Below are 17,500 nucleotides of genomic sequence, written 5' to 3' on the forward strand. Positions count from 1 at the left end.
TGTTAGGGTTAGCGCCCCCCTGTCAGCAGGTAGCATGCTCTTCAGAATGTCCACCACCTCCGTAATGTGATCAGTCCTGTGGTATTATATTTCCAGTGGTTCATGCATACATGTGTAGGGGCCTTTCTTCAAAAAAATAATAAAAAAAAAACACAAGAAAAACAGCAAATGACCTTCAGGCATGTTTAGTCACGCAGAGCCTGTTCGCATATGCAGCGTTTGACAGACGACCTTATTGGGGAGAACTTACAGAAGATGATCTTATACAACTGTAACATTTCTGCTCTGGATCAGCAGAACATGACTACTGTCGGTCTATGAAGGGAGAGATTCAGAAAAGAGATGCCATCAGTCAGTTGTTCATTTGATAATAAATTCAGATTCCTCTCTCAGCCCCCAGCTCACACCACACACAGACATACACACATGCGAGTGAGCACACACACATTGGGCTGACAGTTACATTCCCCGGTATACACCAAATCATGTCACTGCTAAATATGAGAGAGTGATCGTGGGGGGGGGTAAAAAAAGAGAGAGAGAGAGGGAGGGGGAATGAGGGAGAGAGGGAGAGAAAGAAGGGGGAAAAGAGAGGGGGGGCAAGATCTGCCCCTGTCCATGACATCTAAATTTAACCCCCAGTCTGCAAATGTAGCACAAGTTCTGCAATCCGACCCCCCCCCCCCCCACACACACACACACACACACACACCCGGCTCCCCCCACATCTCTCTCCCTGAACTGAGTTCAGCTTCCAGTTCAGTTTGAGTATGAGATAGACAGAGAGAGAGAGAGAGGAGAGAGAAAGAGAGAGAGAGAAAGAGAGAGAGAGAGGGAGAGAGATGAGAGAGAGAGAGAGAGTCGGAATGCTTGTTGGGGGGTTGAGGTTAGCAGAGCAATTGGCCATTCTCTGACACTTAAAACATTTTGGACACACGTTCGCAGTGGCACACACATCACATTTGGAGTGAACTCGGACTTCTGGGTGTGACTCGGGGTTGCCGTGGCAAGGGAAGAGTGCCATGGAGATAAATGAACGGATTCATAGGCCCTTAATGGTAGGAAAGATCCAGAAATGCCTCACTGTGTGTGTGTGTGTGTGTGTCTGTGCATGTGTGTGGGCGGGAGGGCAGGTGTGTGCATGTGGTTTTGGTCGTTTATCTCGATGTGAGAGGGATGATCCAGAGGAATTGTGTGTCGGATTCACATTTGAATAGCTGTTGTGTCCCGGTTCCTCTTGGTCTCGCTCTCTGGTGCATGATTCCATTTTGGGCTGGGCAGCTGCATCCCTCCCAAGGGTTTAAATTAGACCTCCAAGAACTGCATCGGGCCACCAGTTTGCCCATAGACAGTGTTGTTTCTCTGGGCTTCTGTCCCTCTGAACACCCCCTTACACTATGGAACATAATTTTCAAACAAATGAATCATAATTCTGTTTTAGAGGTATTTTATTCAAATACTAATTCTACATCAATTGTAACTTAAAGTAACACACAGATTACTGCATTTTTAGACCTACTGTATGTTGGAGAAAAGCTAGCCAGTATTCCCAAATGAAGACTTGTCACCTTAGCATGCACTGTGATATGATGATATTCTGAGTGATGGCTCGTCCTGCGTTAGCTGAGAGTCCCGAAGTCCACGTCTTCCTGTCAGGCGTCGGCAGTGCGTACAGCTTCAGTGTCTGCCTGCCTCATTACAGCTAGGCATTAATGAGGAATTAATATAATTAATAACAATTAACGTCCAGTACATCCAGACTGCGGTTAGAGGATTTAATTTCACAAATTCAGGGTTTCTTAGTTTGCTTAGTTGCTTAGATTTCGATGTGTTGAAGTAACTTTTTTAGTCGGTTACATATTGGGATTGATTCAATATTATGGAGCATTAGGTACCCACGTTTGATCTGTACTGAATGATGGGTGGGTCTGATGATTTAAAAATTAAAGAGCTGCATAATCTCCATGAGTTGTTGGTGGTAATTTGATCCAGACTGACGTCTGTGTTGCTGAAAACACCTGCTGCTTGGAGCACTTACATATGCATGTAATCATAGAGCCATCTCTCTCTCTCTCTCTCTCTCTCTCTCTCTCTCTCTCTCTCTCTCTCTCTCTCTCTCTCTCTCTTTCTCTCTCTCTCTCTCTCTCTCTCATTGTGTCTCACTTTCCCCTTTCTCTCTTTCTCTTATCACTCTCTTTCCCTCTCATGTTGTCTCTTTCTCTTTCCTTCTCTCTCTTGCTGTCTCTCTCACTAGCTGTCTCTTTTTCACTAGCTATCTCTCTCTCTAGCTGTCTCACTCTCACTAGCTGTCTCTCTCTTTTGCTGTCTCTCTCGCTAGCTGTGTCTTTCTCATAGTCACTAACCCCTCTCCTCCTGACTCATTGCTCTTCTCTAACTAGCTCTAGATCACGGTATCATCTTCCCTTTATTCTTGTCACAGCCATTTCCTGCTTCACTGTAATTCAGAACATTTGTTATTTGTGTTGTTTTTTTGTGTTATAGCTCTGTCCACGTATCCAGCTGGCCAAATCTGTTCTGGCACCATAACTTACCATTAGATTAGAGATAAATATGACTGATGAGTCATATCTGAATAGGTAGTATTGAGTGAAGAATGATCTTGAATTCTTGTTGCTGCTTCTTTGAAGAACATATATGGATTTGGTACAATGATCAAATGGATTTGGTACAGTCATCAGAATCTTTGCATTGTGTCTTACTTGTCACACTGAAATGTCACAGCTGCCAAACAAAATCTCATCACAACAGTCCTAAAAAGCAAACAGAAGAGTTGTCTGTTCTCCTGAAGGTTTGTTGTCTGTTGAACATCTCATCCACCGTGACAATTTGAGCTGTCTTTCTTACGTTCATAGTCAGAGCCCTGAATAGGTTAACCGTGCCATAGATACTTACATTTAAAAACATTTGAAAGTGGGGTTGTTTATACTTCCATTGTTTGTAAACAACAAGAATCAGAAACTGCACACTATTGCCTTAATGCAGGAAGGATATTTGGTTCATATCAACACCACCATAACAGGTCAGAAACAGATATACTGTAGGGCATCCTATGATAGGTCACACAACAGGCAGTGCACAACACACTGCACTTTGAATAACAGGAATAATAACAGGGGTAATGATAGGGGTAAAAACAAGTAATAACAGGGTAAATTAAGTATTAACAGGGGTAATAACAGCCTTTATCACAGGGGTAATAACAGGCTTTATAATAGATAATAACAGGGTTAATAACAGGAGTAATAACAGTTGAGAGTGTGTGTGTGTGTGTGTGTGTGTGTGTGTGTGTGTGTGTGTGTGTGTGCGTGCGTGCGTGCGTGTGTGTGTGTTGGTTGATCTCTCTCTGACTTGTGTGTCCCTGACACTACTGTGTGTGTGTGTGTGTGTGTGTGTGTGTGTGTGTGTGTGTGTGTGTGTGTGTGTGTGTGTGTGTTTGTGTGTGTGTGTGTGTGTTGGTTGATCTGTCTCCACACTCCTGGTTCTGACACTCCTGGGTGTGTTGGACACACATGGTGCAGTGAGACCAGCCTACTTACTGATGGGTATATTTACAGTTATTAGGGAGAACATTGAAATGTGTAAATAAGAAAAGGAGTAATTAATCAATCAAAGAATGAAAAATAATGTTGCTGTTCAGAAATTAGTAGTAGCTTGTTCACACTTATATTGTAGCCGCAAAGATGCAGGTTATGATAGATTTTAAAATGTTTTTAGATATACATTTTGGATTCTACTTTGGATTAATAATTTGAAGGGTACATAGATATAACTGAGAGACAGAAAATATATTATATTATGATATTAAGTTGTTAATATTGTCATATAAATTCTCCTAATATCAGGGCAAAACATTTATTTTATTGGATTTCTTGGAAGGGGTGGGCAATATAATTGTATTTTAGCATCATCACAATTAATCACACTATGGATATTGTCAGTTCCTCTGAAAACACTTTTTTTGCCAACTTATTATGTTTCACTATAGACCACTGAAATAGAGCTCGTTGTTGCTCTAAACACCAAAGATTGTAGTCACAACATTCAACCTGAATAGGAACAAGCAGATTTTTGGCTACTGGCTCATTATCCCAATTTTATGTGTTATTTATTTCTTTTTTACTATTTTTTTCTTTTCCATTTCTTCTATGGTTTGCAATTAATTTGCAAATCTTAGAAGGTCTGACCATCATGAAGGTCACAATGAAATCGCCTTCAAGTTCGGCAATATTGTATTTTATATCGGGCACTCCTGGCGGTCTGGATCTCACTGCTGCAAAAGACATCTCGTCATCATCAAAGCTGCTTAGGACGCTGAAATATTAGTTCACTTTGTACTGCCCCTCTCTCCCCTCTGTCTCACTCTCTTTCCTCTCTCTCCCCTCTATCTCTCCCCTCCCTCTCTCTTTCCTCTCTCCCCTCTCTCTCTCTCTCTCTCTCTCTCTCTCTCTCTCTCTCTCTCTCTCCTCTCCGTGTGCTTCCTCTCAGGGCTCATTAAACACGTTAAACACAAAGTCCCTTGGAGTTATGCATCCCATGGACCCCATTTCATAGTTAACATAAAATATGCTATGGTCACATTTAAATTTTACCCAAAGTATATATTACCAAATCATAAATAAGACAAATGTAATGCTATTACGTTTTGTGCACGCTTATTACACTTTGTACAAGCTTAAATGTGTGTGATGATTTTGACGTGTAGTCTGCCAACACAGAGAGACTCTCCCCTTTTGCATTCTATACATAATAACATGCAAATATACTGGGGGGAAAAACAATGAATTATAGGGGCATTCTGAAAAACGTATTAGTATTCAGCATGCAACAATACATAATAACCAGGCTTTTTTGCATAAAGCAACATTGTTGTTTACCAGTGTAGTCACTCTTAGATGTAGTCAACCCACATCAACATAGTTACTTAACTATTATGATTAATGGAGGTTGTGATTAATGACAGAACTGCCCATAGGAGTAGATATAGGTAGACAGACAGCTAGCTGGCTGGGATCAGCGAGGCTTTGGGAAGAGTGACAGAAGTGTTTGTAACCTCCAGGCTGATAGGAAGTAGTAGGTGAACGCTGCAGGTGCCGTTGGTCCGTAGACAACCGTGAATGTGGATAATCTGATCTGCAGTAGGCAACGTCCAGCCATGTGACAAGATGTCTCCTGTTTTTTGCCAATTTCATGTGACATACAAGTTTTTTTTTTCCTTTGAGATACCATCCACCTGGAACTGATCTGGATTTAAAGTTGAACTGCAGGCTGTGAGAACGCATGCCGTGTCTGAACCCTAAAGCCGTGCTCGTGTTTGATGCTAATCCTCTTGTAATCTTGGAAAATGACTTGTAGGGTAACGCTGCCTCTGTGTCAGAGGGGATCTCTGGGTCTCCGTAGAAAACATGAAAGCCAACTTTTCTAATTATGTGGTATCTAATTTAGAGATCATTTAGAATTTATGAATCTAGCAACTTTTAATGGAATTGTAATTTTGTGTGTGTGTGTGTGTGTGTGTGTGTGTGCGTGCATGTGTGTACTGAGTACCTGTTAGTTTTGTTTGTTATGAATAATTTAACAAAATACCATATGGCATATGTCATCATGGCAAATTCTCACCTCTATTTAAAGCTTAACAAACGCACACACACACAGACACACACACTCTCGCTGGTTATCTCAAACCTACTCCCTTATGTTTTCTCTCTCTCACACACACGCTCACACTGAGTCATTCTTCGCAGCTGTCCTCGTGCCTGTCCACACCTCCTACGGTTAAGAGTGCGTCTGACACCTGAAAACCAGCGAGAGGAGAGAAGGGAAAAAAAGCAACAGGGATGGAAAAGCGTGGGCGTCTTATATAAAGAACACTGGCCCGCCGCATCCAGAACACTGACCCGCTCCGGGTACAGCTCCGGGGGTGTGTGTGTGTGTGTGTGTGTGTGTGTGTGTTTAGGAGAGAGAGATGGGGGGGGGGGGGGGGGGGGTGGGGGGCACAGAGACTGTGTACAAAAGTGTGTCAGCCATGCTTCAGGCATGCAGAATAGTTTTTTGTTTGTGCACATTACACAATAACTTCCTGTAGACCGGCTCGTGAGCAGAGCTGGAGGTGGGAAACCCCGCCCCCCCCGGCACAGGCACACGCAGGCCCGGCTCAGCGTGCGCTGGAGCGGCGAGACCCTCAGCAGACGGGCCCGATCATCCGACTGGGCTCCCCGTTAGTTCTGCGGGTCGTTTGCGTGGCAGCGAGCGCCGTGCCCCGGGCCGCCTGCTATATGGGCTCTGTGAATCATGCACACAATAGCAGAGGGAGCTCATAGCTGACCCGCCTCTGCACACCATACACGTCCCAAACTAACGGTACAGTGTGTAAATAAAGAAACTCAGAGGATGATCGAGGGATCATTCATGAGTGAATGAAAACCGTTTCGTTTCTAATGTCTTTTCTTCCTCAACGGCCTTTATGTCATAATAGCCAGTGATGGCTAAGTTACCTTGAAAAAGTAATCCGATTACTCCTTTTAAAAGTAACTTAGTTACGTTACTGATTACTTGATTTTAAAAGTAACTACGTTAGATTACAAGTTACTTTAATAGTTACATTCAGCAGCAAAATAAATTTTTCCAATACTCACTTTATTGGAAGTGCATTTTTTACAGTAACAATGTATTGAAGCAGGTTCAGTAACCGAGGCAGAAACTGCTTAATCCATAAATCCAGAGGAGGGAAACTTTACTGATAACCAGTGGCGGACTTAGCAATTTGGGGGCTCAAGGCGAATTTAGCTAGGGGGCCCATCAACATTAATATGCGAGAAAAAAGTTCAGGTTCACATTACACGATTTTAGGCTGGTTTTTCAGTCGCCGACTGTTTTTTGTAGATCGCCGACAGAAACTGTGGTCGGAGGCAAATCGGCGATCACTCGGCGCTCGCTCAGTCGTGTAGTGTGAACTGCTGAAAGACGCTCGCCGAGCCGTCGCCGACTGGTCGCCGACTCGTCACAGACGACCGGCAGATATCTAGCATGTTTAATATCTCGCATGTTTAATATCTAGCCCAGTCGGCGACTGTGAGTCAGCAGCAGCGTCTAGCTACAGCCAATGGGAACAGCGTCTAGCTACAGCCAATGGGAACGCGGAGAGAGAACCGCGGCACCGCTGAAGATATCTCTGAAGAATGTAAAACTTTCAAGAATGCTTTCAAAACAGTAACCCAGCAAACACACAAAATCCTCACCTTTCTTACAACTTTACTACAACACTGTGTTTAAGTTATTGTGACAGCACTGGAGAAATAGTGCGATTGATTATATCTATGTTCACTGCAACGGAGAGATGAAATAATTCTGGCAATTTGGGACTATGGAGTGTTTAAACGGTAAAAAAAATAATAATAACGAAAATGTGGAGTACATGTACATTGTTTTTTCTTCTACGTGGTGTTGCTGGTTCTCGCGAGAGTTTCGTTTTCATGTTCTCCGCGTTTTTGGACAGCAGCCAGATGAGTCGGCGATTCCCCAGTCGTGTAATTCGTGAGCCCGCGTCGCCGATCAGTCATGTAGTGTGAAAGCCACAACAACTGAAAGACTCGCGATTACAGCACAACCAGTGTAGTGCGAATGGCACAGAAACCTGACGACTGAAAAGTCGTGTAGTGTGAACCTAGCCTTAGCTAGACAAGGGGGCCCTACAGTGGGAGGGGCCCAAGGCAATTGCCTAGCAACGCCTCTATGCAAAGACCGCCTCTGCTGATAATGCAACGCTGGTGCGCGCCGTCGCACCCCCCCCCCCCAGTGTCACTTAAAGGGCAAGACTCGCCGTGAGGAGTAGTAGTCGCTACAGTATCTCCTGACATTACGTTTGTGTAGCTGCGCGGTATTATTTGTAAATTTATTTGTAAATGTAATACAAGCGAACTGTTCAGTCAAACAGCTTGTGAAACTAAATACCATTACAATTTCAAGCATTTTAAAGTAGGCTACGTCAGTCAAAATTCCAGCACTTTTCAAACGTGGAACACACAGCAACATTAGTATTCATCAGGTAAATGTTCCTTCATCTGTTTTTGAGGGGTATTTCTTTATACTACCACATATTGTTACGGGAGGACACTGCAAAAAATGGTGGGCGGATCGATATTTATATCGATAGTATCGATACAAAGGTGAGGGTCGGTATCGGATCGATACCACAGCGAAAATATCGATTCTTTTGCTGCAGTTTAGAAGTCTGTGCGGGACTGCTTTTTTAATCCCGCTCCCGCTTGTTTTAATCCCGCTCCCGCCAAAAAATCGCTTGTTTTAATCCCGCTCCCGCCCCGCACCTGCTTGTTTTAGTCCCGCTCCCGCCCGCACCGGCCAAAAAATTGCTTGTTTTAATCCCGCACCCGTCTGCCACATACACATTTCTGTCGCCCCCGCCCGCAATCCTAATATGAATTGAATTAATTAGATTTAGTACTTGAAATTTTCTTATGTATTTATTAAAACAGCTATATAGCGATGGATCGCGCTGTCCCATTTCTTACCACAGTCCAAACACATGCCGTCAGGTGACGTACACCAACACTTTCTGATATCAATCACAACAAGCCAATTTCCCTCTCCATTAATTACAATGGAATATGACTTCCATACATCAGACTTTCCTGTAGTTGGCTTAATTGTGGTGTATTCGCCTGTTTTAATTGAATTTTCCACAGCTGAAACTGGTTGACCGTCTACAGCAGGGGTCGGCAACCTATGGCACGCGTGCCACCATTGGCACGAGGCATAATCACTGGCACGCGACACGCTGGACCAGCATCAGCAAAAATATATATAATTTAATATAAATTATTATATTAATGGATTATAATTTCAAGTAAAAAGTATCACCCCCCCCCCCCCCCCCCCAACGGTTTGGAAGTATCGGTATCGGCGATACTGACCAGTATCGTATCGGTATCGTATCGATACCAAAATTCCGAGTATCGCCCACCCCTACTTGTAAAACGTGCTCGCGCTTTCACAGAGTCGCACGCAGCGTGCCAGTCGAGCGCTACGGTCAGACGCAAAAGTAGAACTGACCAAGAAGAAAGATAAAATATATATTTTTACTAAGGAAAATAAAAATAGTAACGCACAGTTATTTGGATAAGTAACTTTAATCTGATTACTGGACTGGAAATAGTAGCGCGTTATATTACTCGTTACCGAAAAAAGTGGTAAGATTAGAGTAACGCGTAAGTAACTAAGTAACGCGTTACTGACATCACTGATAATAGCACACACTTACAGCGCACGTTTCACACACTGCTGCAGTGTTTGGGTACAAGCAGAATATAGTTATGTCACTTCTGATGTGTGTGTGCATGCATAGAGGGAAAATACTGTAAATGGTGCCCTGCTGTGTTGAGGTCAGCTGGAGTTTTCTTTTTCACTCCTTTTTCACTTCATTTTAGTTTTTTCCATTGTTCAAATGTGCAAATGGAAAGACGCTATGGAGTCCACCTCTCACTTCTCTGTCCAAAACTTGTCTTCTGACACACCTTGTTTATCTAGACATTTTTAGGCATTCTTTGATAAAAAATATTTTGTGTGTGTGCGTGCATACGTTTGTGTGCAAGAGAGAGAGAGTGAGAGAGAGAGAGAGAGAGATAGTCAGACAAACAGTCTAGGACAGTATGAGAGACTTGAAAGTGGTGTGGCCAAAAGCTGAACTGAGTTTATAAATGTTCAGAGGTTCAAACATCCAGATCTAAGGCCTTTTCTCTCTCTCTCTTCTCTCTCTCTCTTTCTCCTCTCTCTCCTCTCTCTCTCTCTCCTCTCCATGTGCTCCCACTCAGGGCTCAGCAGACTCCTATACCAGTCGCCCCTCTGACTCTGACGTGTCTCTGGAGGAAGACCCTGAGGCCCTGAGGAAAGAGGCCGACAGACAAGCACTGGCCACTCTGGAGAAAGCCAAGGTCTCTCTCTCTTCCTCTCTCTCCCTCCCTCTCTCTTCCCCTTCCCTCTCTCTATCTCTCCATCTCTCTCTCACTCTCTCTGTCTCTCTCTCTTCCTCTCTCCCTCCCTCTCCTTTCCCCCTCCCTCTCTCTATCTCTCCATCTCTCTCTCTGTCTCTCTCTCCCTCCCTCTCTCTATCTCTCCATCTCTCTCACTCTCTCTGTCTCTCTCTCTCCCTCCCTCTCTCTTCCCCCTCCCGCTCTCTCTCCATCTCCCTCGCTCTGTCTCTCTCCCTCTCTCCATCAGTCCGTGCTAAAGACCCTACCTCCTATTAGCCACTTTCTGAAAGTTTCCCCTCTAACTGATTATGATCCATGGTCACTGATTAGACACACAAGCTCTCAGTCATCGTTGAGCTTTCATAATTGGACTCCATTTTTATTGCACATGAACCTCACTGGAGACACGAGGCTGATTATGGACGGTGAGACAGATCCACACACTTCTCTCACATGCAAATGAAGCCACGCCTCCATCCTTCTCCCAACTTTATTCTTGTTGATTGCTAGTTGCATTATTCACCTTATAACATGTTGCTCAGTGTTCAGAGCCTCCCTGGTGTCTCCGCCCCTCTTCACAGACGAAGCCAGTCGCGTTTGCAGTGAGGACTAATGTTGGCTATAACCCCGGACCCAGCGACGATGTACCGGTGCAGGGCATGGCCATCTCATTTGAAGCCAAAGACTTCCTGCATATCAAAGAGGTCAGTTCTGCCTCTCATCCATGTCACGCGACCCTTAACCCTTTTATTCATGGGCCAATAATGAGCTGCATTCACAGGAGTGTTTTCAAGATCAGTGTGTGTGTACTTGGGTGCTGTCAATTGTCATAGTGTGTGCACTAATGCACTAATTCTAATGTGTTAATTCAGTCACTTGAGTGTCTGCTTTTGTTCATTTGTGGTTTGCAGCGTGCTTTTGAGATTTTACCAGGACACAGATGAACGCTACAAATCCTTTCAAGCACACTATAAAAGCACAGTATTAATGTATCACACTGTGTGTGTGTGTGTGCGTGCGTGTGTGTGTGTGTGTGTGTTCCCATCAACAGAAATATAATAATGACTGGTGGATAGGGCGTCTGGTGAAGGAGGGTTGTGAGGTGGGTTTCATCCCCAGTCCCGTGAAGCTGGAGAACACTCGTCAAGTCCAGGAACAGAGGAGCAGACAGAACCGCCTCAGCTCCAGGTACCGACCAATCACAGCACCAGCTTCCGCCCACCACACCTTCGCTATTAACAGCCGTCTTGTGTCACGGCTGCAGTAGCTTGTGTCACGGCTGTCCGGGCACCCGGCGTGTTAACCCCCGATCTCGTGTCGTCACTTGCAGCAAGTCTGGTGGGAGTTCCAGTCTGGACGTGGCCTCGGGGACCCGCAGACCCACCCCACCTGGCACAGGTACGCACTCTTCAGACATATCTCCCACTATGGAGCATTCTCCCCCAGCAAGCACACCCACAGTTCCTCCATACACTCCGGCAGCCGAACTGAACGACACCCCCCCCCCCCCCCCCCCCCCCCCCCCAACACATCTCCCAGCACCTGGGACTCTGAGTCGGTCTCCCAGTGCTCCCCCCCACCCTTACCTTCCAGTTCTTCTTCATTCCTCTTTCTGTATTTCCTTGTTTCTAACTTCTCTTTTCTCCTGTCCTTCTCTCTGCCACCCATTTAAATGCGTCTTTGTTGGCTTGTTAGGTTGTGATTGGTTATTGTCTCGGCGCCGTGTCACATCCCTCATATTTTTTGCAGTGTTTTGTAACGCTGACATCGTCCCTTACGCTTTGATCGGCGTTTGCTCTCCGCATCAGTTCCCTTTGCTGGTGTTTTCTTCGTCAGAGATGGCAAACGGTGTACATCACGTTGCTCTTTCTGTTCCTCCACACTTCTCTCCTTCTTTCCCTGCTCTGTTCTTTCTCTCTGCCTCCCTCTGCCACATCACCAAAAACCCCGCCCACCCGTCCGCCCCTGCCACCTCCTCATTGGCTCGGGCCCCTGTATAGCTGACATGTCCTCAGCGGTTTATGATGATTCGTCGGATTTGGAAGCTGAGGAGGCGGAGCCTGTTGACACGCGTGACCGCAAGGCCGTGACCGCCAGTGTCTCCTCCGCTCAGGGCAACGTACATCGTCTGCCCTTCTTTAAGAAGGTAACCATAGCAATAACCTTCGTCCCAGAGTGCATCAGGAAATGTGGCTGAGTGTCTCAGACTAATGCCCAAAGTCAGCTCTAATCCGGTGGTTTCTGCGGAGTGTATATTCCCTGGGAGTCAGTGTGTTATAATAATGTGCCAGTTTATCGTGGTCCAGAATCATCCCCGCTTAAGTCCTTAATGCTGCCTGGCGTAGTGATCACACAGTGCTTCTCCTCTGGGTTTTGCACATGCTGGCATGACCAGAGCTGCAGTTTCTGAGCATCTGAGCATTAACATTCCTCATACCCCTATTTCCTCATACCCCTACTTCCTCATACCCCTATTTCCTCAAACCCCTACTTCCTTCTACCCCTAATTCCTCATATGCCTACTTCCTCATACCCCTACTTCCTCATACGCCTACTTCCTCATACGCCTACTTCCTCATACGCCTACTTCCTCATACCCCTACTTCCTCATACGCCTACTTCCTCATACACCTATTTCCTCATACCCCTACTTCCTCATACGCCTACGTCCTCATACCCCTATTTCCTCAAACCCCTACTTCCTTCTACCCCTAATTCCTCATATGCCTACTTCCTCATACCCCTACTTCCTCATACGCCTACTTCCTCATACGCCTACTTCCTCATACCCCTACTTCCTCATACCCCTACTTCCTCATACCCCTACTTCCTCATACGCCTACTTCCTCATACACCTATTTCCTCATACGCCTACTTCCTCATACGCCTACTTCCTCATATGCCTACTTCTTCATACGCCTACTTCCTCATACGCCTACGTCCTCATATCCCTACTTCCTCATACCCCTACTTCCTCATACACCTACTTCCTCATACCCCATTTCCTCATACCATACTTCCTCATACACCTACTTCCTCGTACCCTATGTCCTCATACCCCTACTTCCTCATATGCCTACTTCCTCATACACCTACTTCCTCATACACCTACTTCCTCATACCCCTATGTCCTCATACCCCTACTTCCTCATATGCATACTTCCTCATACACCTACTTCCTCATACCCCTATGTCCTCATACCCCTACTTCCTCATATGCCTACTTCCTCATACATCTACTTCCTCATACGCCTACGTCCTCATACGCCTACTTCCTCATGCTATATTTGATTGATCAGTGCCTCCCAGCCGACTGAGCGAATTAACAGCCTGTGAATAACCTCCTGTGCTCTGTGCTTCTGTTTGTCTGTGTTTGCTCGTTCTCGCACGGTGTGTGTGTGGACTGCTAGGAGTCCCAGCCAAACAGAAACAGAAGTCGGTGAGTCTCCTGTGAAGCTGAGCAGTCCGACCTCCTCCGTGTGTCCTCGTCATTCACGCTGTCCAACATGACATGGAAGAACTTCAGCCATTTTCTTTAACTGTGGTCATCCCACACTTACACACACATACACACACACACACACACACAGACCCATTTAAAAAGTCAGTCAATTAGCCTCCAGCTTAATGTAACTCATATTTTGTAATGGGGAATGACAGACAATCGAACTTCCTGTCTCACTGCAGTCTCACTGCCGTCTCACTGCTGTCTCGCTGCAGTGTTTGGTGCCTGAGACAGGCCTGCCTGCCACCCCCACGCTCCTGCCTAGACATGACCGTATTCTCATCCACATCCACCCCTGCTGTCACCAAGTTTTACTGTGTCCCTGTTCGTTTTCTTTTGAGTAAACATGAAAAGATCAGGTTACCTGAAGTCACCAGCCGTAGTGGCAGCGCTGAAACTAATAGATACTGGACCCTTCAAACGGACTACAATGTATATCAGGGTCAGTCGTCCGTACCATTTTAGTCATTACTCCCTTACATTGAGTTGGAATGGAGCACAATGTGATGTTCCTGTCTCCAGTATTCTTATGAAGGCATTATGGCATCTCATTTTAAAATCACATTCCTACTTTATGCTGTGTAATACGTGTCTCCGTCATGTGGTACCACACGTATGAGTCATTATAATGGGCTTTCCAGCACACGTCATTATGTATGACATGCAGCAAAGAGTCGAAATTATAATGAATTAAGTCTCACTGAGAGTAATACAGGATTAAGATGAAGTTCTACTACTATGATTACAAACGTAATGATATGAAGTGGAACGTCAGTGCAGGTTCAGAGCAGGATGTGATGTAGGCGTGTGGTGCAGGACATGGTGCAGGACGTGGTGCAGGACATTGTGTAGGCGTGGTGCAGGACGTGGTGCAGGACGTGGTGCAGGACATTGTGTAGGCGTGGTGCAGGACGTGGTGTAGGTGTGGTGTAAGTGTGTGGTGCAGGACGTGGTGTAGGTGTGGTGTAGGCGTGGTGTAGGTGTGGTGCAGGACGTGGTGTAGGTGTGGTGCAGGACGTGGTGTAGGTGTGGTGCAGGTGTGGTGTAGGTGTGGTGTAGGACGTGGTGTAGGTGTGGTGCAGGACGTGGTGTAGGTGTGGTGCAGGACGTGGTGTAGGTGTGGTGTAGGTGTGGTGCAGGTGTGGTGTAGGTGTGGTGCAGGACGTGGTGTAGTATGTGGTGTAGGTGTGGTGCAGGACGTGGTGTAGGTGTGGTGTAGGTGTGGTGTAGGACGTGGTGTAGGTGTGGTGTAGGTGTGGTGCAGGACGTGGTGTAGGTGTGGTGCAGGACGTGGTGTAGGTGTGGTGTAGGACGTGGTGTAGGTGTGGTGTAGGTGTGGTGCAGGACGTGGTGTAGGTGTGGTGCAGGACGTGGTGTAGGTGTGGTGTAGGTGTGGTGCAGGACGTGGTGTAGGTGTGGTGCAGGACGTGGTGTAGGTGTGGTGCAGGACGTGGTGTAGGTGTGGTGTAGGTGTGGTGCAGGACGTGGTGTAGGTGTGGTGCAGGATGTGGTGTAGGTGTGGTGCAGGACGTGGTGTAGGTGTGGTGCAGGACATGGTGTAGTTGTGGTGCAAGACGTGGTGTAGGTGTGGTGTAGGCGTGGTGTAGGTGTGGTGTAGTTGTGGTGTAGGACATGGTGTATGTGTGGTGCAGGACGTGGTGTAGGTATGGTGTAGGTGTGTGGTGCAGGTGTGGTGTAGGTGTGGTGCAGGACGTGGTGTAGGTGTGGTGTAGGCGTGGTGTAGGTGTGGTGTAGGTGTGGTGTAGGACGTGGTGTAGATGTGGTGTAGGTATGGTGCAGGACGTGGTGTAGGTGTGGTGCAGGACGTGGTGTAGGTGTGGTGTAGGTGTGGTGCAGGACGTGGTGTAGGTGTGGTGCAGGATGTGGTGTAGGTGTGGTGCAGGACATGGTGTAGTTGTGGTGCAGGACGTGGTGTAGGTGTGGTGCAGGACGTGGTGTAGGTGTGGTGCAGGACGTGGTGTAGGTGTGGTGTAGGTGTGGTGCAGGACATGGTGTAGTTGTGGTGCAAGACGTGGTGTAGGTGTGGTGTAGGCGTGGTGTAGGACGTGGTGTAGGTGTGGTGTAGGACGTGGTGTATGTGTGGTGCAGGACGTGGTGTAGGTGTGTGGTGCAGGTGTGGTGTAGGTGTGGTGCAGGACGTGGTGTAGGTGTGGTGTAGGTGTGGTGTAGGCGTGGTGTAGGTGTGGTGTAGGTGTGGTGTGTGGTGTAGGTGTGGTGTAGGTGTGTGGTGTAGGTGTGTGGTGTAGGTGTGGTGCAGGACATGGTGTAGGTGTGGTGTAGGTGTGGTGTAGGTGTGGTGTAGGCGTGATGTAGGTGTGGTGTAGGTTTGGTGTAGGTGTGGTGTAGGTGTGTGGTGTAGGTGTGTGGTGTAGGTGTGGTGCAGGACATGGTGTAGGTGTGGTGTAGGCGTGGTGTAGGTGTGGTGTAGGTGTGTGGTGTAGGTGTGGTGTAGGTGTGGTGTAGGTGTGGTGTGGTGTAGGTGTGGTGTAGGTGTGTGGTGTAGGTGTGGTGCAGGACATGGTGTAGGTGTGGTGTAGGTGTGGTGTAGGTGTGTGGTGTAGGTGTGGTGTAGGTGTGTGGTGTAGGTGTGGTGTAGGTGTGTGGTGTAGGTGTGGTGTAGGTGTGGTGTAGGTGCTTAGCGGTTCATGTACGCGTGAGGAAGGCGAGCACACGCAGCTCTAGAGCAGCAGAGATGAAGAGCACTAGCTGATCTCCATCCTGCACACTAGCCAAACACTCCAGATGAATGAGCACAGAAGAGCCTCTTCACGCTGGAGACGCCGCTCCACACACACACACACACATACACACACACACACACACACACACACACACATGTATGCTCATCATGACTTGATGGTATTAATAGTGTGTGATGCATCGAACATGCATCCCACGCACACCAGTGCAAGCCCCTCTGGCCTGTGAGGCTCACACACGGCGTGACACGGAGAGGATAATCAGTGGGGCTGTTTCCTGGTCAGCTGCTGGGCAGTGGAGGCGTGTCTGTGGGCGGGGCTTAACCCTGGCAGTGTTGCTATGCTACAGCTCAATCCAGCTCAGCACTGTATTACTGGCATGAGTCGATGACTTTGAACACACAAGAAAGCTCTAGAGAAGTTACTGGTGTATCTCACTCACACACTACAGAGCTCTCCATGTCGGAGTTGCCATTTTAACTTTTGTTACATTGACATTAACATTAATATGTTGTTCATATCGCAATCATCTTTGTTTTTAGTATGCTATCTCGCTATTTCAGTTTCTGTGAACTCTTTTTAGAATTCTGTGAATTTTAGACATTACTTATAGTAAAACAACAAGTAATTTTCACAGTGTACACATGGACAGATGCATGTACTGCAGCTGCACTGGTTGTGTGAGTGTTTCCTTAACACTCTCTCTGTCTCTCACTCGCTCTCTCTCTCTCTCTATCTCTCTATATCTCTGTCTGTGTCTCCATGCATTCATTACCTCAGATGGAACACGTTCCTCCCTATGACGTGGTGCCTTCTATGAGACCCATTATCCTGGTGGGCCCGTCGCTCAAAGGTTATGAGGTACGCTTTCAAAGGTTATGAGTTAGGCTTTCAAAGGTTATGAGGTACACTTTCAAAGGTTATGAGGTACGCTTTCAAAGGTTATGAGTTAGGCTTTCAAACGTTATGAGGTACACTTTCAAAGGTTATGAGGTACACTTTCACAAGTTATGAGGTACACTTTCAAAGGTTATGAGGTACACAATCAAAGGTTATGAGGTACACTTTCACAAGTTATGAGGTACACTTTCAAAGGTTATGAGTTAGGCTTTCAAAGGTTATGAGGTATGCTTTCAAAGGTTATGAGGTACGCTTTCATAACTTGTGAGGTACACTTTCACAAGTTATGAGGTACGCTTTCAAAGGTTATGAGGTATGTTTTCATAAGTTATGAGGTACACTTTCACAAGTTATGAGGTACACTTTTAAAG

At 46.4% G+C, this 17,500-nt stretch overlaps 1 protein-coding gene across 5 annotated transcripts in view; it reads left to right on the forward strand.

Annotated features, from left to right (window-relative positions):
- Positions 1-17,500, forward strand: part of cacnb1 (calcium channel, voltage-dependent, beta 1 subunit) — a 35,476-nt gene that overhangs the window by 9,254 nt on the left and 8,722 nt on the right. For 2 of the 5 annotated variants that reach the window (XM_076997115.1, XM_076997118.1), the window contains exons 3-8: positions 9,846-9,965; positions 10,586-10,708; positions 11,056-11,192; positions 11,335-11,402; positions 12,005-12,150; positions 17,010-17,090. In XM_076997115.1, coding sequence (XP_076853230.1) covers positions 9,846-9,965; positions 10,586-10,708; positions 11,056-11,192; positions 11,335-11,402; positions 12,005-12,150; positions 17,010-17,090 — 675 coding nt within the window. Of the gene's footprint in view, positions 1-850; positions 1,059-9,845; positions 9,966-10,585; positions 10,709-11,055; positions 11,193-11,334; positions 11,403-12,004; positions 12,151-13,414; positions 13,444-17,009; positions 17,091-17,500 lie in introns of those variants that run through there. The other 3 variants (XM_076997116.1, XM_076997119.1, XM_076997117.1) reach the window with 2 other exon arrangements.

This window comes from Brachyhypopomus gauderio, chromosome 2 (genome assembly GCF_052324685.1).
Source record: "Brachyhypopomus gauderio isolate BG-103 chromosome 2, BGAUD_0.2, whole genome shotgun sequence".
NCBI classification, from domain to species: domain Eukaryota; kingdom Metazoa; phylum Chordata; class Actinopteri; order Gymnotiformes; family Hypopomidae; genus Brachyhypopomus; species Brachyhypopomus gauderio.